Source organism: Tamandua tetradactyla, chromosome 23 (assembly GCF_023851605.1).
Source record: "Tamandua tetradactyla isolate mTamTet1 chromosome 23, mTamTet1.pri, whole genome shotgun sequence".
In the NCBI taxonomy this organism is placed as follows: Eukaryota; Metazoa; Chordata; class Mammalia; order Pilosa; family Myrmecophagidae; genus Tamandua; species Tamandua tetradactyla.
This window is the reverse complement of record NC_135349.1, coordinates 55,697,313-55,717,328: the sequence shown is the minus strand read 5'-3', so window position 1 is coordinate 55,717,328 and position 20,016 is coordinate 55,697,313. Positions and strand designations below refer to the sequence as shown.

The 20,016-nt window shown below is 64.7% G+C and overlaps 4 protein-coding genes and 1 long non-coding RNA gene across 15 annotated transcripts; 3 read left to right on the top strand and 2 right to left on the bottom strand.

Annotated features, from left to right (window-relative positions):
• Positions 1 to 63: 63 nt before the first annotated feature.
• Positions 64 to 5,518, top strand: EME2 (essential meiotic structure-specific endonuclease subunit 2). Its single transcript, XM_077140324.1, has 10 exons — positions 64 to 283; positions 581 to 717; positions 1,116 to 1,208; positions 1,715 to 1,806; positions 1,948 to 2,038; positions 2,128 to 2,243; positions 2,394 to 2,583; positions 2,655 to 4,129; positions 4,273 to 4,817; positions 4,919 to 5,518. The coding sequence occupies exons 1-8, from the start codon at positions 64 to 66 to the stop codon at positions 2,823 to 2,825; spliced, it is 1,110 nt and encodes a 369-aa protein (XP_076996439.1). The 3' UTR covers positions 2,826 to 4,129; positions 4,273 to 4,817; positions 4,919 to 5,518.
• On the bottom strand, positions 3,296 to 9,541 carry SPSB3 (splA/ryanodine receptor domain and SOCS box containing 3). 8 transcript variants are annotated; one of them, XM_077142227.1, is made up of 7 exons: positions 9,455 to 9,541; positions 7,201 to 7,338; positions 4,899 to 5,076; positions 4,623 to 4,810; positions 4,443 to 4,545; positions 4,250 to 4,375; positions 3,296 to 4,044 (listed from the first exon to the last, which is right to left on the bottom strand). In XM_077142227.1, the coding sequence occupies exons 2-7, from the start codon at positions 7,324 to 7,326 to the stop codon at positions 3,707 to 3,709; spliced, it is 1,059 nt and encodes a 352-aa protein (XP_076998342.1). In that variant the 5' UTR covers positions 7,327 to 7,338; positions 9,455 to 9,541; the 3' UTR covers positions 3,296 to 3,706. The 8 variants fall into 8 exon arrangements, with proteins under 8 accessions (XP_076998342.1, XP_076998343.1, XP_076998346.1 ...); XM_077142228.1 differs by lacking the exon at positions 9,455 to 9,541 and adding an exon at positions 8,738 to 8,995; XM_077142231.1 differs by lacking the exon at positions 9,455 to 9,541 and adding an exon at positions 8,686 to 8,767.
• LOC143667703 (uncharacterized) lies at positions 5,522 to 6,903 on the top strand. Its single transcript, XR_013168142.1, has 2 exons — positions 5,522 to 6,145; positions 6,676 to 6,903. It is a non-coding gene; the product is annotated as an uncharacterized LOC143667703 (long non-coding RNA).
• On the top strand, positions 8,886 to 15,753 carry NUBP2 (NUBP iron-sulfur cluster assembly factor 2, cytosolic). 4 transcript variants are annotated; one of them, XM_077142234.1, is made up of 7 exons: positions 8,886 to 9,196; positions 13,420 to 13,538; positions 13,705 to 13,903; positions 14,470 to 14,624; positions 14,694 to 14,804; positions 14,891 to 14,960; positions 15,250 to 15,753. In XM_077142234.1, exons 1-7 carry the CDS (start codon positions 9,181 to 9,183, stop codon positions 15,426 to 15,428), a joined length of 849 nt encoding a protein of 282 aa, XP_076998349.1. In that variant the 5' UTR covers positions 8,886 to 9,180; the 3' UTR covers positions 15,429 to 15,753. The 4 variants fall into 4 exon arrangements, with proteins under 4 accessions (XP_076998349.1, XP_076998351.1, XP_076998348.1 ...); XM_077142236.1 differs by having other exon boundaries at positions 8,932 to 9,003; XM_077142233.1 differs by lacking the exon at positions 8,886 to 9,196 and adding an exon at positions 9,327 to 9,409.
• Positions 15,754 to 16,249: 496 nt separating this feature from the next.
• IGFALS (insulin like growth factor binding protein acid labile subunit) lies at positions 16,250 to 19,169 on the bottom strand. The gene is made up of 2 exons (XM_077140346.1): positions 19,109 to 19,169; positions 16,250 to 18,250 (listed from the first exon to the last, which is right to left on the bottom strand). Exons 1-2 carry the CDS (start codon positions 19,122 to 19,124, stop codon positions 16,437 to 16,439), a joined length of 1,830 nt encoding a protein of 609 aa, XP_076996461.1. The 5' UTR covers positions 19,125 to 19,169; the 3' UTR covers positions 16,250 to 16,436.
• Positions 19,170 to 20,016: the final 847 nt, after the last annotated feature.

The following is a 20,016-nucleotide window of genomic DNA, read 5'->3' as shown; positions in this document are numbered from 1 at the left end:
GCCGCCGGAAGCGGCCGTTGCCCCCGGCAAAGGCGTCCGGGCGTGGCCGGAAGCGGGCCGGCCATGGCGAGGGCTGGGACAGGGAGCGCTGCGGGCTCGCGCCGGGGCCACCGACGGCCCCCGACCTGGGAGATCTCGGACTCGGACGCCGAGGGCCCCGTCCCCGCGGAGGTTCCCGCGAGGGCCCGGGAGCCGGCGGAGGAGCGCAGGGCGGCGGTCGAGGCACTGCGGCTGCTTCGGCCCGAGCGAGCCCTGCGGCGCCTGGCGGTGCGCGTGGACCCAGGTGCGGGGCCCTGCCTGCACCCTGCTTGGACCGCGGGCGTTGGGGCTGAGCTCGGCCCATTAGGGGCGGGTTCCCGGGGCCTCGGCTGCCTGCTTCCCGGCTGGCACCTCGTGAGAAATGCGGATTGCCGGGTCTGGACCCCGTCTGCACTCAAGAGCCGGTCGGGAATCAGCGTGTGCGTCAGAAGCATGTCCGGGAGGTTGCGTTGCACAGCCAGGCTGCGGGTCTGCCGGCCCCCCCTCCCCCAGTGGCGGTGAAGGAGGGGGTGACAGTCTCTCTCCTTCGGGGCTGGTCCAGCCATCCTGGAAGACGCTGGGGCGGACATCCTGAAGGAGGCCCTGGCCGCCCTGGGCTGCGAGTACCTCATCGAGCCCCAGCCTCAGGCCCACAGTCTCAGGTGGAGCAGAGTGAGGCCCGACCCCTGCCCCCTCAGCGTGAGTGACCTGCAGCAGCAGGGCTCCTGCTTCCTGGGTTTGCCCAGCACCCCACTGCATCCCATGTCTTATGGGCATGATGTCACATACTGCCAGCCGTCCCGAAAGGTGCCTGCCCTTAGAGAGGTGCTCTGAGAACTGGAAACATCATCTGGGTGGCAGGAGGAAGCAGGGCAGGGGCGCAGGGCTAGGGCCTTTGCCTCCAGAGCCTGGTCCCAGCTGCTGAGGACCCCCCATGCCCGTGACAGCGTGTGGTCGGTGTTCCCGCTGGCCCCACGGAGCACGGCTGGTCTTGGCCCTGGCAGGAGCCAGGATGTGGTGCTGGTGTGGAGCGGTCCTGGCAGGGCCTGAATCTGCAGGCTGAGGGTGGGCAGTCATGCCTCTGGATGTCCTAGCAGGTGCCCCCGGAGGTGTGGTCTGAGAACGAGCAGGAAGTGCTGCTGCTGCTGGAACCAGGGGAGTTTCTGCAGGGTGTTGCCCAGCTGACCCAGGTGCTGGGGGGGCTGGGGGACAGGCTGGGTCCTTCTCAGTTCATGGGCTCAGTCGTTGCTCCTGGGGGAGGGTATTTGCCTGAGTGCATTGGGCAGCCCCAGCTGCTGCTCTGTTCTGAAACCACAGAGACAGCAGGTGAGATGAACAGGTGGGAGCCACAGCTGTTTCTAGGGGACCAGGCAATATGGAAGGTGGGAGGCAGAGGCTGTGTGCGGGCAAGAGGGAAGGGTCTGGGACTGGCTGTGCAACTCCCTTTGCCTGGAGTGGAAAACACGTGTGATTCTTGTGCCAGAGCGCTACCCAGTTAGACCTTCTGCCCAGTCCCAGCATCCAGGACCCAGCATTTCTCAAGCACCTGTTGTAGCCTCGCCAGACCTTGGCTTGGGGGGCGCAGGGGTGGCCCACGAAGGAGGAAGCGTGCCCACAGGCCTTCTTAGCCACCCTGACACCATGGAGGCCCACACCAGCCTGGCGCGCTGGGTGTGGACACAGCCTTGGCTTACAGGGGTCTGACCCAGCTTGCTCGGTGCCCTGGATTTGTCCCGAAAGCCCCGCCCGCCCCCACCTGGCCGTCATCGGGCTGGATGCCTACCTGTGGTACCGCTCACCCTCATTTCCTCTGGGAGGGACCTTGGGAGCCAGGGAAGGTGGGGTGGTATTTCTGGGACTCCACTGGGTAGGCTTTGGGGGAAGCCGGAGAACCCAAGGAGGGTGGGGCCAGAATCCACCTCTGCTCAGGTCTCACCAGCCCAGTGGCCAGGGGATCCAGCAGGGGAGCCCAGCAGTGACTGGTGCCGAGGGGGCCGTCGGCTGGCCCCAGGTGGAGGAGGTGAGACTGGGCTGGAGCCTGGCGCGGGCTGGCTGCAGTGTGTCTCCCAGAGAGCCTTCCGACCCACCCTGCGGCTCCCTGCTCCTCAGGCCCTGGTGCTCCTACAGCTCTGGGCGGAGCTGGACGTACTGCTGGTGGCATCCTGGCAGGAGCTGAGTGAGCACGTGTGCGCCTTCACCAGAGCCTTGGCCCAGCGCCCCTACAAGTACGCGCCTCCCTCACCCAGGGCCTGGCTGGGAGGGGCTGGCAGGGGGTGGGTGTCCCTACCTCTTTGAGACTTCATGGAGGCTGGAGGGGAGGGGCAGCAGAGCAGCATGGACCTTCTGGAAGGACCCTGTGCTCCGCCCGTCTCTAGGCGATACCGGGAGGCCCAGGCGTTCTCCTTCTGCACAGCCGGACGCTGGGCAGGGGGGGAGCGCGTGGCACGAGATGGCACGGGGCTGCGGAGGGCCTGGCACAGGCAGATCAGCCAGTTTAACCGAGTGGGCCCAGCCGCGGCCGAGGCTGTTGTGGCTGCCTTCCCCTCCCCCCGCCTCCTTCAGCAGGTAAACTCCCCCAGCCAGACCTGGGGATGGGGTTGGGCCAGGCTTCCTGCCCACCTCCCTGCCTGTCCTAGGCTTACGTGGCCTGCAGCACCGAGCAGGAACAGCTGGCCCTGCTGGCTGACCTCCCCGTGACAGCGCCAGAGGGCCTGCGACCTCGCAGGCTGGGACCCGACCTTTCCCGCCGCATCTGCCTCTTCCTGACCACCACCAACCCTGACCTCCTGCTGGACCTGGGCTCCTGATGGCACCTCCTGCCCCCAGCCCGGCAGCATGGGGCTCACGGGGCTGGGATGGGGGCTCACGGGGCTGGGATGGGGAACAGGAAAGGCCACCCACAGTGGGGAAACCTGGGAGTCCTGCACCTTCAGCCTGGAGCGAAGGCACGGCAGGGCCTCGGGCAGGCCTGTTTCCATCTGGGTTGGACCTGACCCCAAGTTGAGTGTGAGGGGAGGTCTGGGAGCAGGGCAGGTGCTAATGACCCAGAAGGAACTTCCAAGGAGTTCCTTATCAGCCAGGACGTGAGATGGGGGCCTTAGGGGGGCTGCAGATGTTGTCCGCAGGCTCAGGCCCCGTGGGAAACCCCCCCCCAGGCAGCAGGAGCAGCCAGCCCTGACAACCACACAAGTCCCTGGGCACCTGGGGGCATGGAGCCCAAATCCTTGATCCCTGGGGAAGGGGATCGGGACTCAACTCTTCTGTTGGCACAGAACAAGCGGAAAAGAGGCACCAACACCCAGGCCCCATGGCCTCGTCTGGACTCGTTTAATTTTACAGCTTCTGCAGGGGCGGTGCAGAGGTGCCACGTTCATCACCGGGACTCCAGTCTCCGGTGACGGAGCAGCGGGCAACATGCAAAGCCAGTGACGAGGCGGCCAGCAGGAGCGGGCATGAGGCTGTTGACAGGGCCCTGCTCAGGGACGCACAGGGACGGGCGTCCCAGGCCCTGCCACCCCCAGGTCACCCCCACGGGGCTCAGGGAGCCGAGGGGCTCCTCCCACCTGGGGAAGCTGGACAACCCCAGAGAGAGACGTTGGCCCAACTCCTCCCTCTCCTGCGGCCGGAAGGAAGGGACGGAGGAAACGGCTGTCCCAGCCCAAGAAGGCAGTTTTCATTGGGAAATAACTTAGGTCCGCCGGCAGCGCTTCCTCTGGCAGGGCCTGGGCTCGGGGCTGCTGACGCTGGCCGGCTTGGGCGCAGCTGCAGGCGGCCTGTGGCGGCCACAGTTCATGCTCAGCACCCAGCCCAGCTTGTCGCGCAGCACCTGCTTGAGGCCCGGTGGCAGGGGCAGCCCCTCGAGCGTGTCTCCCGAGTGGGGCCGCAGCTGGCGCAGGCGGTAGCAGCACAGGTACTGCAGGGAGGTGCGGCTGGCACAGGAGCGAATCACCTTCATGCTGCTCCTGGCCGCCGTGGAGCAGACCATCGGGTAGAAGCTCCTGTTCCGCAGCCTGGTGGCCGCCACGCCTGCGGGGGACAGCACCGGTGGGGGCACCATCGCCCCCGCACCCCTCCCCTGGCCCTCATGGGCCTGTGCATTAAAGAGACCAAGGTGAGGCCACGAGGGGGCGTGTGCACCCGGCCTCGGGGTGCTGCCTGGGTCTGGGGCTCTCCGGAGGCTTCAGGGTCGCCCCTGAGGTTCCCAGGTAAAGGGGCCCCCCACACCCCTCACCTATGCACTTCCTATTCTTAAAGAAGGTCAGCGTGCCGTGCCAGGTGTCAAGGTGCACCCCGATGATGGAGCCCTGGCCGAAGCGCGAGGAGAAGCTCGTCTTGTCTCCCTTATGGTGGAGCAGGCCTGGGGGCAGCGACGGGGTGAGCCCAGCAGCCCTGCCCCCAGCCCCCCGCTGCCCCCCTGCACGCACCCGTGTATGAGAGACCCCAGCTGTCCTCGTCGCGGCCGAGCAGGCTGCAGAAGGTGTGGTGGTACTTGTCCAGGTCCACGTCTGACGTCCCGATGCCCACCATCTAGGAGCAAGGGGCCCGGGCAGAGGGGGCGGCCGCCGAGGAGCCAGGCAGCTCCCGCCCAGGCGCCAGCCACTCACCATGTCCGTGCCGTAGACGGGCGAGGTCATCTTCACCTCCCAGAAGTGCTGGCCCTCAGCCAGCTCCTTGGTGCCCCGGACGGCAGCTGTGCCGCAGCTGTACTCCGTGTGGAAGTGGACTTTGCGGTCGTCGCAGCTCAGCTGTGTGGCCGAGGACTTGTGCCGGTCGTCCCAGACCCAATCAAAGTCTGTAAGGTGAAAGGCCCGGCTGTGGCCATCCTGCCGGCCCTGCCCGCCCCCCGCCCCGCGGGCTCGGCCCAGGTGCCAGGGGCTCACACTCGTCCTCTTCCCCACAGCGGCAGTCCTTGCCACGGCGCACGGCGTGCAGGCTGCCACAGAAGGGCGCCTCGCTCTGGCCGTCACAGTCACAGAAGGACTCGCCGGTAACAGGCACGGCGCTGGGGATGGACGACGGCAGCGACGCACACTCGGGGTCAGAGTCCGAGTCGCTGTGCTGGGAGGAAAGGGCCGGCTGTTGACAGTCCCCCGGGGGCCGCCCTGCCCTCCCCCTGGCTCAGGCCTTTGCCCCAGGAGCACACTCAGCCAGCAGCATTCCTGGGCCCCAGGGCGGCAGGGGAACCCCGAGTGCCAAGTCCACCCCCAGCTCAGTGGAGGCAGCTGGGCTCCCCCTGGGCACTGGCCCTTATGCCCCCCTCCTGGGGCCCTGGAGAGGCCCGGCGAGACCGTGCTGCTCCTCCCGGCTCCTCTCCTGTGAGGACAAAGCAGCCTGGGGTGGGCCCTCCTCCAGGAGGCCTCGGGCCGGGCAGAGCCAAGGCCAAGCGCAGCATGTGCCAGTGGCCAGTGCAGCCCCAACCCTCCTGGCAGGCTGCCCACCCACCTGCCTTGGGGGGTCCAGGTGCCCAGTGTGGAGGCCACGCAGGCTGCTCTGCACCGCCCCACTCTGGACTCCAAGTGAACCGTGAGGCACTGAGCAGCTACCCACATTACCCTTCCAGACTGGCCAGACCCCAGGGCCCGCCTCGGCCAGCTCTTCCCCACCACCTCCAGCCACGCCTGTGACCTCTGCACAGCAGCCCCCACCCCCACCCCGGTCATCTCAGGAATGGTCTTTTTTCACTGCACTTCTCTGAAATTCTCGCTTGTCCTGCCTACCATCTGCCTCCCCACCTTGTGTCTTTCCTAGTGTGCCCCAATTTCCTAGGCACCCCAGGGCCAGCACCGTGGCCAGGCCTACAGCTAAGGGAACCAGGTGCACGAGTGAGCTAAGTGAGCCGAGGAAACGGGCCCCAGTCGGGGTCAGACACCCAGAAAGGAGTCAGAAGCAGCCTTCCTGGGGCCACCTGGCAGCACGCACCACACAGACAGCCCACAAGCCCCAGGAGGGGGTGCAGTCCCCTGGGAGGAGAAGCCACAGGGAGCCGTGAGGCAGGAGCCAGTTAGTGCCAGAGCGGAATCTGGCGCTACCAAGAATGGACATTAGGACAACAGGACAGCCACGTGGACAGGCATGGCAGGCCTGAAGAACTGTACCCTACCGGCAGGGCCTGGCCACCCCCCAAAAGGCAAGGCAGGCCCACTAGAGGCCGGACAGGCACCTTCCCTCCAGGCAGGAGGTCAGGCATGTCCTGTTGGCACCTTCTGGTGCTGCACGTGACGCACCTCCCCACACGCAGGGCCTCCAGGCCCATTAGGTGACAGGGACAGGCGGCATGCGTGCGTCAGACACCTGTGCCCTGGCCACGTGCCTGCTCTCGGGCTCAATCTGAGTCAGGTCACACACACGGACAACAGGCTGCTCAAGGTGCCACAGTCAGTGTGAGCTGGAGGCAGGATAGGAATGCAGCCCAGGGGCTCCCCACCTGGGCAGGGACCCAAGGCCCTGCCGACTGCCCCAGCAGAGGCCAGTGCCCAAGTCCAGCTGTCCTCACCCAGCCAAGCAAAGGCACTGGTTCTGGGCAGATGAGCCCAGGCCTCTTGGCTCAGCCAGGCAGAGAACAGGGCCCAGACCCCCAAGGAGAGGGCCCAGGGAAAGAGGAGCCAAGCTCCCCAAGGGCCCAGCCCACCCCCCCCTCCCCGCCTCTCCCTTCCCCAGCTGGGAGAAAGGCCACATCCTGCCACTCCAATCCACAAAGGGCTACGACCTCAAAGCCTGCAGGGAGGACAGACACTGGAATTCTCTTCTGGACAACCCTACGGACTACACCTCCCCAGGTTTAGGGGTGCACTGTGTGGAGCAAGGGGCAGAAGTTGGATCTTAAAGAATCAAGGTTCTTTTTCTATGCATAAGCACAGAATATAAAGCCTATGTCTGTTTGGGGAATGACACGTGTTAATCAGTGCCACCTTTGGGGCAAGTTTTGTTGAATGAACCTCCTACTAAATACCCCCCCATGACCTGCAGTCTTCAGAGGAAGTGCAGAGAGGGAAATGTGGCACTAATGCTGAAGTCCTGTCAGGCCCTCTCTAGAGGCCAAGAACTTTGCTGGGCAGGGCACACCTGGGGCAGTCCTCTGGCCTCTGGAGCATCTTTCTTTTTCATTTCTGGCTCAGGTAACAGCTGCCTATGGCTTCCCTACCCCTGAGCCCAGCTGTGCCCACCTCTCCTGCTGGCACCTACCTGCCCATCAGAGTCATAACCCCAGTCAGTGGTGCCGGACAGAGCCACAGCTCGGGCATCGGTGTCTCGGCGGGCCGCGCTTAGGACAAAATGCCATGCCCTGCTGCTCCGGGGGCGCCTGGCCATGGTGGAGAGGATCTGTAACGAAACACGGGTTCTGAGCAGGTAAGATAGGTGGTCCATGAGAAGCTCTGCCAGCGACCCCACTCCACCTGTACACAGTGCCTGTGGCACTTCCCAGCAAGTTCTCAACTGCCCCCAGTGGGCTGTGCCAACGGATCTACACGGCTGCCAAGCCAGGGCCCTGGAACCTTCCTCACAAGCACGTACCTCACTCCAGTATCCAAACAGCTGGATGAGACCTAGGTACAGGGTGTGAAATGCCATCCAGATGCCCCTGGCTCTCGGATGCCTCTCTCAACCCTTCTCTCTCAGAACTCAGCCTCACACCCAGCTGTCACCCCGTCATACCCCCTGGGCATCTCAAACTGGACCTGCTCCTCCTCCACCATCCAGTTTGGCAAATGGCATCACCATCCCCAGTTCCTCATGCCAGTGCCATGGGAGTCATCCCTGACGCCTCCTTCCCAACACAGCCTGGCCACCCCACATGCCCCACCAAGCCACGGCATCCCCAGGGCTTGCCTACCCCACCTTCAGGACACATTCTGAGCCCCCTCCACGGCCTCCGCCCAGTCTGAGCCAGCGCCTTCCGCCCTGGACGCCACGACAGGCCTCCCCGCCCTCGTCCCCTCCGGCTTCACGCGCACTGTCCAGTCCTTGCAGGGCTCTGCGGTTCCTAGGCTAGAACGCGGGCTCCCCTCAGCCTCCCCAAGCCACGCTGGCCTGGTTTCAGGGGACCAGCTCCTGCTACCCCGTGTGTATTCTGCAAGCTGGCCCTGCAGCTTCGCCTGGCGAGTCCCCTGCCCGACTTGGAGTGCCGCGGTGACTCCCGTCCTACCCACGGCCTGGAAGAGCCGGCGGGGGGCGAGCCTGCTTCCCCGGAGGGAGAACCGGCCGGCCGTAGAGGGGCCCCCAGCAGGTGCAGCTTTCTAGGCCCAGAGGCAGCTTCTCTTCTCTCTGCATACCGGCCGGCGCTCCGTGCCCCGTCCCGCCTGGACCTGCCCGCGCAGCGCCGGCTCGACTCCATCCCCCAGGCGCCCGGGTAGCCGCGGCGCGCAGAGCGGAGGGCTCCGGCTCCGGGACTCCCGCGAGTTTCAGTTTCGGGGACTGTTCCCGGAAGTTCCTCCCCGAGCTGCGGCGGGCAGGGCCGGGCCTCTCGCCGTGGGCCGTGCAGGCAGCGGGCGACCCGCACAGCCCGGGCGCCGGGCGCGGACTCGGGCTGCCCAGGGGAACAAAGGCCAGGGCCGGGCCGCCCTCGCCCGGGACTGCAGCGCTGCCCCGCACGGCCCGCCGGGTCACAGCCGCGGCGCACCCGGGAGGCCGTGGCCGGGGAGGAGAGACCGCCCGCCGCCCGCCGCTCACCTCGAGCCGCTCCGCCGCCGCCGCCGCCCGGCCCGCGCGGTGACCTACTTACCGCTCCCGAGCGAGACGTAAACAATCCCCGCCCAGCGACCCGCCCCCCGCGCCGTATTGGCCAAGGCTGCAGGAGGCGGGCCATCTTCTCGCGGCTTCAGGAGGAAGGCGTGCCCCACCGGACGCGCCTCCTGCCGAGAGGTTGTTGGACCCGTCAATCTTAACCCCACGTTCCCACTGGCCACCTCGGACGCCGTCCGAGACAAGACTTCCGCGACCATTGGACGCGGACGCAGGACGGTCTCCAATTCCGAGGCGCGCAAGGAAGTGAGTTTGTTTCCGCCGCGCCCGCGGCCCCGGAACCCGCGAGCACGTCTTGGCGGTCTGATTGGCTAAGGGGGCTCTCCCGCGGCCCATTGGCCTGAAAGCCCTTCACTCTGGCCGGGAGGCGGGCGGCCCGCGAGGAGAGGCGGACGGAAGCCGCGAGGCGCAGGCGGCGGCGCGATGCAGGGGGCGGGGGGTGAGTATGGGGAGCCGGAGGACCGGGGGGACCAGGGGGCCAGGGGGCCGGGGGGACCAGGGGGCCGGGGGGGCCGGGGGAGCCGGGGGACCGGGGGGCCGGGGAACCGGGGGGACCGGGGGACCGGGGGTGAGCTGGCTGCAGTCTGGACGATGGAGGCCTTTTTGGGAACCAGGGAAGAGCTGCCGACGTCGGGTCTCGGGGGCTTCGCGGGTAAAACTTGCGCACTCGGCGTGGATCACCCGGGGCTGGTCCAACCTTCCTAGGGCCGCCGGGAGAGGCTGTCCGCGCCGGCTCTTCACCTCCCTCCCGGGGACGTGCGGCTTTTCTTTCTTTTTTCCTTTTTTTAAAGTAACTTTTCATTAGAGAGGCTGTGGGTTTACAGAAGAACCACGTGTGAGACACAGGGTTCCCGTGCACACCTGCTATCACCTGGCACTGGTGTGGCACGTGTGTTACCAGTGATGAAAGCACGTTTTTATGACCGTGCTATCAGACGTGGTCCATGGTCTCATGTAAGGTTCACAGCTCGCGCTGGGCAGTTGTAAACGTCTGTTGTGGTGACATACCTGCTGCCTAAGACCCCCCTGTAACCGCGTTCCCGTGTGGAATCCGGGGCTGGAAAACGATTCACAAGGTTGAGCTTCCATCTCCGCCATCCCCTACCCAAACGTTTCCATCATCCCAAATTTTAAGAACCTTGTCTATTTTAAGCCTTAACTCCCCATCCCCTACCTCCACCCTGTCCCTGGTAATTTGTATTCTAGATTCTGACCATGAATGTGCTGCTTCTGATTCTTTCCTGTCAGTGAGATGATACAGTTTTTGCCCTTTTGTGCCTGACTTACTCCACGTGACGTCTTCCAGGTCCGTCCCTGTTGTTGCATGTATGAGAGTTGCGTTCATCTTCAAGGCTGAATAACACTCCGTGGCATGTACCGATCACATTGTGATTATCCTTTATCATTTGATGGACATTTGCATCGCTTCCATCTTTTGGCAATTGCGAATAATGCCCTCGTGAACAGCGGTGTGCAAATATCCGTTTGAGTCCCTGCTTTCCGTTCTCTTGGGGCTATACCTAGAAGTAGATTGCTGGGTCATATGGCAACTCTAAACTTCGCTTCCTGAGGAACCACTAACCTGTCTTCCCAGCAGCTGCACCAGTCTACACTCCCTCCAGCGATGGTCCCCTGTCCCAGTTCTTCCATATCCTCTGCAATAGTTGTAACTTTGTTTTTTTAAGAGTAGCCATTCTGGTGGGTGTGAAATGATGTCACATTGTGATTTGGAGTTGCATTTTTTTGGATGGCTAATGAGGATAAGCATGTTTTCATGTCTTTCTGGCCAGTTGTATATCCTCTTTGGGGAAATGCCTATTTGGGTTTTTTGCCCATTTTTAATTGGGTTGTTTGCCATTTTGTTGTTGGGTTGAAGGATTTCCTTCTACTATGTGGCTTCCAAAATTTGCCCCTATTGCATAGGTGGTGGTTTTAGTTTCACAGAAAAGTCCTTTGAGGTGCAGAAGTGTTTAATTTTGACACGATCCCATTTATCTGTTTTTTCTTTTGTTGATTGTGTTTTGGGTATAAAATCCAGGAAACCATTGCCTAATTCTAGAATCTGAAGATGCTTCCATTCATTTTCTTCTAGGGGTTTTATGGTTCGGGCTCTTAATATTTAGGGTTTTGATTCATTTTTGAGTCAACTTTTTGGGTGGGAGATGGGGGCCGTGCCATGTGGCGGGCACCTGGGGATGGGGGCGGGGTGAGGGAGACACGGCGAAGACTCTGTCCACATGGTCCTGTGCACAGACTCATCGCGGCTGTCACGTGGGCACGTGGTACCTGTTCTAGCCCAGCGAGAGGCTGAGCTGACCTGACCGTCCTGTGGTTTGTCTAGAGTCAGATCACGCGCCCTGCAATAGGGCCACAGTGGGCCGCAGTGGCAGTGCACAAAATGGCTTCCTGATGCTGCACATCTCCCCTCCGGCCCTTCCCAGGGGCTTGGCTGTGCCGTGTGGACTAGCCGCTGGACTGTCAGGGCGCCATAGCTGGGCCATTGCTTTAACGTGCATTGGGCGTTTTCCTTTTTATTTTAAGAATGAGCTGCCTTTTGACACTCTGTGGCTTGACCTAACAGAATGAAGTTCCAGGCTACTCTGTGTTGAACCTTTTATGTTCAATAAATCTGGCTGTAGATTTTTTTTTAATTGGTCCCATTAAGGCAATGTGATTAAAAAGGCCTTACACATAGTACATTTTTTACAACTGCCCCACGTAAAACTAGATACTGCTTTCTGTTCTTTCTCTGCACCTTTCAGCACAGTCTCAGCATCTAGCAGGCACTTAACCAATGCATTTTGTTGATAATCCATCTATGAACTTTTCCAGCTCGAGTGGAAGGTTGATGTGATTCACTTCCTTTAAAATACACATAGGGCACAAAGGAAATTCTCAGGTAAAATTTGGGAGCTACCTACGGTTTTACTTTTTAGTTTTTCTTTTCGCTTTTTCCCTTTTGAAATATTACATACTTTTGCACGTTAACTTTTTTCCTTTCCTATTCAGTCAATTGAAAACAAATCTGTAGAAACCATCCTCGGTTCTTGATTTTTTGCTTCTTAATTTCTTTATCCTCCTACATGTATACTTATCTTTAAATGGCCTGCTCTTGTCTTTTTCTTGCCTGGGTCTCTTCTATCTTCTCGTAGAATTTTAGAACATTAAGAGGTGAAAAGCACCTTAGAGACTGCCTGACTGTCCCCCGTTTTACTGAGAAGGAAGTTACAGCAGAAGGAGGGGATATAACCTCCCCACGCTGGACAGCCTGTCAGGGGCAGTTATAACCGGCACGTCGTTTACTTGACATAAGAAACTGGACCCCCCCTCCCCCCAAGGGATCTGATTTGATCCCTCAGCCAGGTTTGTGACCGCTTCCCTGCCCTCATGTCCTCAGCTCCGTCCTTCCATCCATAAAATGTCCCCTTCTCATGCAGTCTCGTGAGAAGCGCCTGTCTCTGATTCTTTGTGCAGTTGTGCATCAGGTAAGCTTTGTGTCCCTTTTCCTTCAGTCAGCAGTTATTATCAAGCATCCAAAGTCTCAGGCATAAAGCCAAATGTAACACTGTAACTATGACAAGTATTACAGAAAGAACATTTAAAATTATCTCGACAAATTGGATTAATAAACTGGACCAGGGAGCTAAATGTAAAAAAAAAAACAATTAGGAGAAGAAAAAAATGGGTGAATTCCTCCAGAACCTGCATATAGGACAAAGCTTTCTAACAATGACTCAATGCTCAGAAGAATAAAAGATGTTGACAGATGTGCATAAACCTAGAATTTTTGAAGTAGCCAAAAATATTATCTTATACCAAGGAAAAAAGTAACTGGCAAACTGGAAATATTTGCAAAGTGCCCCGCAGATAAAGAGATAACATCCCTAATGTGTCTTTAAAGTTGAGGGGGCAATGCCACCCAGCTCACGATACAAGATACAGAAAGCAGCACCCACTTTGAGAAATGAGAGTTGGAAGCCACCTCCATGGAGGGGTGGGTGGGGGCGGGGGGTGGGGGCGTGTCAGGGGCACTGCCCCTGCCAGCCTGGGCGCTGTGCCCGCGGGAGGGTTGGAGGCGACACCCAGGCTGCACCTGGGCTCGGGACTCAGTGGCCCCTGCAGCACCCTGTGGTCCTGACGTCCTTGGACCTCCCTGGGCACGCATTCCGGTGGGCCCTGCTCCCTGGCTGGAAGGAGACCCCGGGACCCCCACCCAGGCAGACCTTGGGGACGTGGGCCTGGAGGGTGGGTCACGCGGCAGGGCCGAGGCTGCGGACATCTCTAGGGGCTGGGGCCCTGGTGTGGGCAGGTGGCCCAGGCTGTGTGACTGGGCTCGGGGTGGTTTGGGGGCGTTGGGACTTGTGGGAAGGGAGAGGGGGAAGCAGGGGCCTGGGTGGGCTGGGCCGCGGCCACCGGGTCCAGGGTCCCTGTCAGTGCGGTCCACCGGGCAGCCCCGAGTCTCGGGTGCAGGCTGCACCTCCCGCTGCCGCCTGAGCAGGGGCGCGTGGTCCTGGGCTCGGACCGTCCCCGCGCGTGCGAGCGTGAACACACACACACATACACGCGCACAGCCCTCGCGGCGGCGCTGGAGCTGGGGACCTCTGTGGGGCGGGGGCCCTGGGGTGCGCGCGCCCCTGAAGCCCCGTGTTGTGTTTCCACAAGAACATGGGAACCTGGCCGGCGTCAGGCACGTCCTGCTGGTCCTCTCGGGAAAGGGGGGAGTCGGGAAAAGCACCATCACCGCGGAGCTGGCCCTGGCCCTGCGCCACGCGGGCAGGAAGGTGAGCCCCGCCCGACGCCACGCCCTCCCTTCCCCGACGCCCCCTGCCCCGCCCGCCCGATGCCACGCCCTCCCTGCCCCGCCCGCCCGACGCCACGCCCCCTTGCACCCGGGCCCGCGAGCTCCCTGGGTCCCCGCGCGGCCCGCTGCTGACCTGCGCCCCGCAGGTGGGCATCCTGGACGTGGACCTGTGCGGCCCCAGTGTGCCCCGCATGCTGGGCGCGCAGGGCCGCGCGGTGCACCAGTGTGACGGCGGCTGGGTGCCCGTCTTCCTGGACCGCGACCGCAGCATCTGCCTGATGTCCGTGGGCTTCCTGCTGGAGAACCCCGCCGAGGCCGTGGTGTGGCGGGGCCCCAAGAAGAGCGGTAGGGGCGCGGGCTGGGGCGGGCCGCCTCGGGGTCAGGGAGCCGGAGCTCGGGAGCTCCTTCCTGGCTCTGCCCAGGAAAGGCCCTGTGGCTCGTGATGGGCCAGCGCCTGTCACCTGGATGGTGAAGCGGGGCAGGCGGCCTGCGCGGGGACCCCTGGGGGAGGCCCTCCTGAAGGGAGCTGAGAGCTCCGGCCGGCGCAGGCGCTGCTGGGGCACCCCGAGGGTGGCAGGAATGGGGTGAGGTTCAGCACACGTGGGCCCGTGGGCACCGCACCCCGCCCCCATTTAGCAGGGTGGCGCGGCCTGGCAGGGAGGCAGGGGTGAGACGCCAGGGCCCTCAACCCTTCGCTGCTGCAGGCCAGTGGGGGCAGGTGGGATGGAAACAGGAACAGCTCCGCCTGCCTCATGGTTTGTGAGGGGCATCCCCCCACCGGCAGTTTGTAAGGGGTCCCAGGTACCCCTCCATGGGGGAGGCCAGCAGGGCCCACAGCCTGGATGCAGCCATCCTGGGGCCCTTTCCTCTGAGGACACAGGCTTGTGCCCCTAAGCCGCCTCGTTCTGCAGCACTGATAAAGCAGTTTGTGTCTGACGTGGCCTGGGGCGAGCTGGACTTCCTACTGGTGGACACACCACCGGGCACCTCAGACGAGCACCTCTCAGCTCTGGAAGCCCTGCGCCCCCACGGGCCCCTGGGGGCCGTCGTGGTGACCACGCCGCAGGTCCGTGGGTGCCTCATGGGGGCGGGTGGGGGGCACCCATGCTCCGGCTCACTGGGGCCCGGCTCGCAGGCGGTGGCCGTGGGGGACGTGCGGCGGGAGCTCACCTTCTGCCGGAAGACGGGGCTGCGCGTGCTCGGGGTTGTGGAGAACATGAGCGGCTTCGTCTGTCCGCACTGTGCGGTAAGTCCAGGCAGAGGGGAAGGGAAGCCCGCGTCCAGCCCCAGTGGCAGAGATCATGCCCTCATGGCCCTGTCCCCGCCACCTAGGAGTGCAGCCATGTCTTCTCCTCCGGAGGTGGGAAGGAGCTGGCCCAGCACGCCGGCGTCCCCTTCCTAGGTGAGTCCCTCAGCCCCCCTGGGACCCTGTACTGGAGATTCACCCTCTCGAGGCCCAGCAGGCACCCACGGAGGACGGCAGCCCCTCCAGGCTCCATCTCCCACTTGGGTCCAAGCTGCTGGCCGCGAGCGGGAGAGGCCATGGGCAGCCCCCAGGAGTGGCAGGCAGGACAGGCTGCTGTCCCCACCTGCGTGTCTGTCTGTCCTGGTGGGGCTACCTGCTGGGGCAGCAGGAGGTGCATGGAGGCCCACTCCCATGGGGTGCCCCAAGCGACAACCCCCTTTTGCAGGCTCTGTTCCCCTGGACCCGCAGCTCACAAGGAGCCTGGAGGAGGGTGGCGACTTCATCCAGGACTTTCCAAAGAGCCCTGCGTTCCCCGCGCTCACGTCCATTGCCCAGCACATCCTGGAGGGCCACGCCCTCAGCCCTCCTGGCGGGAGCAGCCCCCTGGGCCCCTGCACCGTCTGACCCTCCCCATGTGAGACCAGCGCTCACAAGACCAAAGGCTGAGGGGGCAAGGTCCTGGCTGTGGTCCCTGCTGCCTGCAGCTCCCTCCAGGGCTGCCCCAGACTGTCCAGTGGGCAGAGAGCAGAGCGAGACCTTGGCCGTGCCCACCTCCCCTGTGATGCGGCCATGATGAGGCACGTGGCCCGCGGGGCGCTCTGCAGCCTGCCAGGAGGCCCGGCCCCACCAGGCGTGCGGCCCCACGTGCTCAGAGGGCCCTTGGGGCCAGGCAGCTGACCCCCAGCGGCCCCTACCATTAAATAGCCCCGCCCTGCGGTGCGGAACCGTGTCTCGTTGTTCTAGATCGTTCTGGCACGGCCCCCGGTGGTCTGGTGTGTACCCCCATCCCGAGGCTCACTGCTCGTCCTCGAACCTGTGGGCGAGTGCGCGTGAGAGGGCTGTGAGGGTCACAGACGTGGGGGGGCGCTCGGCCGAGTTGGGGTGCCCTTCCCGAACCCAAGGGCACCTTCCTGCACCTTTTTGCAGTGGGCCGGCCCAGTGAACCTCTGGGACAAGGGGTGGAAGAGGTGCCACGGCGACATGGGGGGTGACAGCCAGGAAGCTCGTCCCTCCAGGGGCAGTGGAGGGATGCAGCAGTGCTTCGGGGTGGGGAGGGGGTGCAGAGGGGGCGAGGGAGGGGAGCCCCAGCAGGGCAAGGGACCAACACTGGGGTCTGCCAGGGTGGCTACTCCGGGGGGACTCTGAGGAACATTCTTGCAGGCGCCGAGGGGCCCTGCCGCCCCGCCACCCCACTTGCCTGAGCCTGGCCTGCAGCGCGCAGGGGGTCTGCTAATTGCTTTTAATTGACACCAGCTGGGGCCCTCAGGCCAGGTGCGGGGAGGCCCGGGGACCCAAGGCCGCACACCATGGGGGGGCACAGCCAGGCCGCAGGAACCCCTGTTCCCGGGGCGGGGGGCCTCAGATTCAGCCCCCTGGGGCCCTGCGCTGGCCAGGGCGGAGCCCAGCAGTGGGTCAACAATGAGCAAAGTGGGCATCGGCCACGTCGCGCAGGTCAAGGCCGGCGAGGCCAGGTGGGCTGGCGCAGCTGATGTTGTTGTAGGCGTAGCTGGGCGGCTGGAGGCCGTCGCCGTCCGAGGCAGCTCTCACGAAGCGGGGTACCACGCGGGGTGCCCACAGGGCCAGGTCCCGCAGCGCCTTGAGGGCGCAGCCGCAGTCCCAAGGGTTGCCCTCGAGCCACAGGCGCTCCAGGCCGGCGGGCGGCGGCAGGAAGGTGTCCAGGGAATTGTTGCGCAGGTCGAGGTAGCGCAGGCGGCCCAGCGGCGCGAGCAGGTCCTCAGGCAGCTCCCGCAGGCGGTTGTGCGAGACGTCCAGCCAGGAGGTGCGGCCCAGCGGCTCCAGCGCCCCGGGCGCCAGCGCCTGCAGCCGGTTGCACGACAGCAGCAGGTACTCGAGCTTGCCGAGGCCCTGGAAGAGCTGGGCGGGCAGGTGTGTGAGCAGGTTGGCGGTCAGGTCCAGCTCCAGCAGCTCGGGCAGCGGCCGCAGGCTGAGCTCGTCCAGGCCCGTGAGGCCGCTGTCGCGGAGGAAGAGCCTGCGCAGCCCTGCCAGGCCCGAGAAGGTGTGTGGGCCCGCGCGGCCCAGGCAGCTGCGCTCCAGGTGCAGGCTGTGCAGCCGGCCCAGGCCGCCGAAGGGCTGCTCCGCGAGCTCACGCAGGCAGTTGCCTGAGAGGTTCAGCACGGCCAGGTTGGGGAGGCCGAGGAAGGCGCCGGCCTGGAGCCCCTGCAGCTGGTTGTCGTTGAGCGTCAGCACCTCCAGCTGCCTCAGGCCCTCGAAGGTGCCCGGGCCCAGCTGCCGCAGGCGGTTGTGGCTCAGCTGCAGCTCCTCCAGGAAGTGCAGGTCCTTGAAGGTGCCGGGCCGCAGGCTGGCCAGGGCATTATGTGCCAGGCGCAGCACCTGCAGGCCCAGTAGGCCGGGGAAGGCGTCCTCGTCGAGGCCGCCCAGGCGGTTGTGGGTCAGGTCGAGCCAGCGCAGCGCCTTCAGGCCGAGGAAGGCACCGGGCGCCACGGTGGCGATGAGGTTGCGGTTCAGGTAGAGCTTCTGCAGCCTGGGCAGCTTGGGGAAGACGCCGGCCTTGACGCCGCGCAGCGCGTTCCCGCTGAGGTCCAGCTCCCGGAGCTCGCCAAGGCCGCAGAAGAGCGCGGGCTGCAGGTAGGCCAGCCTGTTGGCGGCCAGCACGAGCTCGCGGAGGCCAGCCAGGCCCCGGAAGGCGCCGTCGGGCAGCGCGGCCAGGCCGTTCCAGCCCAGGTTGAGCGCCCAGAGGTGGGCCAGGCCGCGGAAGAGGCCGTCCTCCAGGCGGCCCAGCAGGTTGTGACTGAGGCTGAGGGAGGCCAGGCCGGGCGTGGGCGCGAACGTGCCGGCGTCCAGGCTGCGCAGCTGGTTGCGCTCCAGGTGCAGGTGGCCGAGCGTGCCAAGGCCCAGCAGCGCATCAGGCTCCAGGCGGCGCAGCCTGCTGCCCTGCAGGTTGAGGAAGCCGAGGCCGGAGAGGTTCCTGAAGGCCGCCGTGGGCACGGCGCTCAGGTTGTTGCCGTCCAGCCACAGGCTCCGGGCGCCTGCCGGGATGCCATCGGGCAGCCGCGAGAGGTTCCGGGAGCTGCAGAAGACGTGGAGCGTGGCCATGTCGGCGTCTGGGTCGGTGTCGAGGCTGCAGGTGCACACGGCCGGGCACTGCAGGCTCTCAGCGACCCCCGGCACTCCGGGCTCTGCTCCCTGCAGGCTCCCGAGGCTGAGCAGCACCCAGGACGCGAGCAGCGCCACCAGAGACGGGCCTCCTGCAGCGAGGGCAGCCCCGTGAGTCCGTGAGCCCCGTGAACCGCTGCGGGCAGCAGCGCCAGGGCTGGGCAGGGCCCCAGGGGCACCTCCCAGCCAGAGTCCCCTCCTTGCTCTCACACCTTGGCAGCTTGGCTCCCTGGCACCGGGCTGAGCCCCACCCAGGGTCTGCCCATTGCTGGATCCTTCTGGAGCAGGCCAGAGTGGATGGTTACTAGCGGCCCTAGAGGACTGGACAGTGAGCTGGGCATGTAGCCCTGCCCAGGTAGAGCCTGTACAGGGCCGGGCGGAGCAGGGGACACTAAGCCCAGCCTGCACCCAGGCGTGTGTGGCCCGTCCTGGGCACTTGCTGGCCCCCGGTGGGTGGAGAGGGGCCGGTGCAGGCCACGGCCTCCCCAGGGTCGGTTGTGTCTTGCAGCCCTCAGCCCTCCTCCCAGGGTGCGGGGTCCAGGGGTGGGGGCAGAGGCTCAGGATGTGAAAGGACACCATGGGGCTGCCCCACCCGAGGGAGGGGGCTGCCAACCAAGCAGGAGGCACCCCTCCCAGCCCGGCTCCTCCAGCAGGGTCCTGGGTGCAGCCCCGGTATGGGGGTGTGAGGGGCCGCCTGGCCTCATTTCTGCACCCCACCCTCGTGCAGGGCCAGGGACTCAACCTGCCATCCCGTCCCCCCAGTCCCCCGCCCTTGCCTGGGCTGCCCTCCCAGGACCCGGGGCTGGGCGGGAAGAGGGGGCCTGCCTGCCCCCAGGAGCAGCAGCTCTGCATGCAGGGCCTGGGCCGCCCGCCTCTCCGTCCAGCTGGCCCCCAGGGCCGGCACCCCCAGAGTGCAGGGCCCCCTGGCTGGAAGGCCGCCTGTGTCTCACCTCTGCTCAGGGCCATGCCGCGTGCTCAGGCCGGCAGCGAGCCGTCTGGGCCTCCTGCCGCCCGTCTGCGCCCAGCGCCTGCGGCCGCCCTGGCTGCCCTTAACCCCCTCGTGCCGGGCCCGCAGTGCGGTGAGCACCCGGGGCGGCAGGGGAGCTGCATCCACCCCAGCCCTTCTGCAGGGCCAGGACGCAGCTGCCGGGGGCAAAAGCCTGAGTCCCCCGTCCTGTCCCCTGCAGGGTGGGGGCTGGGTCGTTGCCGGGGGCTCCTGGGGTTGAGGGGCAGGTGCTTGGGGCACATTTGGGGAGTCCAGGGGAGGAGGCCTTGGTGCTCAGCAGTTCCAGGGGTCTTGGGGTCCTGCACCCTCAGCCTGGGCTGGCCGTCGTGCCAGGGTTAAGAGGCACCTTGCGACTTCCAGCTCAGCCGGACCACCTCCTCTTACTACCTACCCCTCCCCCTTGGGGACATCAACCACTCGTCCCCTTCCCCCCTGCCAGGGACTGTCTGTCACCCAGCCCCAGCCTCGCCAGTGACCCTAGGGTCAGCCGTTGTCTGGCCACTGCCCTGGCCTCTTTTAGGAATGCCTGGCAGAGCAGCTGTTCTCTGGCTTCGCTGACCCTGCCAGTGACCTCGGGGCTCGGGCCACGGCTCGGGCCACGGGCCTCCTTGGAGGGGGGAGCAGCCTGTGAGGGATGGGGAGCCTCCTGAGAGAGGAGGGAGCTACCTGGGAGAGGGGGGAGCGGCCTAGGAGGTGGGGAGCCACCTGGGAGTGGGGGAATCTCCTGGGGGGGAGCTTGCTGGGAGGGGGTAGCTGCCTAGGAGTGGGGGGAGTGGCCTGGGAGTCGTGGGGGAGTGGCCTGGGAGCGGGCAGCCTCTGACTTCCATTCCCCCCCACCCCCCCACCCACCCC

Coding starts and splice junctions, on each gene's coding strand:
- EME2 (XM_077140324.1), top strand. CDS start 64: ATGGCGAGGGCTGGGACAGGGAGCGCTGCGGGCTCGCGCCGGGGCCAC. Junction 1,209..1,714: donor GTGTTGCCCAGCTGACCCAG/GTGCTGGGGGGG, acceptor CTTGGCTTACAG/GGGTCTGACCCAGCTTGCTC. Junction 2,244..2,393: donor TTGGCCCAGCGCCCCTACAA/GTACGCGCCTCC, acceptor GCCCGTCTCTAG/GCGATACCGGGAGGCCCAGG.
- SPSB3 (XM_077142226.1), bottom strand. CDS start 8,350: ATGGAGTCGAGCCGGCGCTGCGCGGGCAGGTCCAGGCGGGACGGGGCA. Junction 7,339..8,161: donor CCGGCTCTTCCAGGCCGTGG/GTAGGACGGGAG, acceptor GTTTCGTTACAG/ATCCTCTCCACCATGGCCAG. Junction 4,546..4,622: donor CCGTCTACGGCACGGACATG/GTGAGTGGCTGG, acceptor CCTTGCTCCTAG/ATGGTGGGCATCGGGACGTC.
- NUBP2 (XM_077142233.1), top strand. CDS start 9,349: ATGGAGGCCTTTTTGGGAACCAGGGAAGAGCTGCCGACGTCGGGTCTC. Junction 13,539..13,704: donor TGCGCCACGCGGGCAGGAAG/GTGAGCCCCGCC, acceptor TGCGCCCCGCAG/GTGGGCATCCTGGACGTGGA. Junction 13,904..14,469: donor GCGGGGCCCCAAGAAGAGCG/GTAGGGGCGCGG, acceptor CTCGTTCTGCAG/CACTGATAAAGCAGTTTGTG.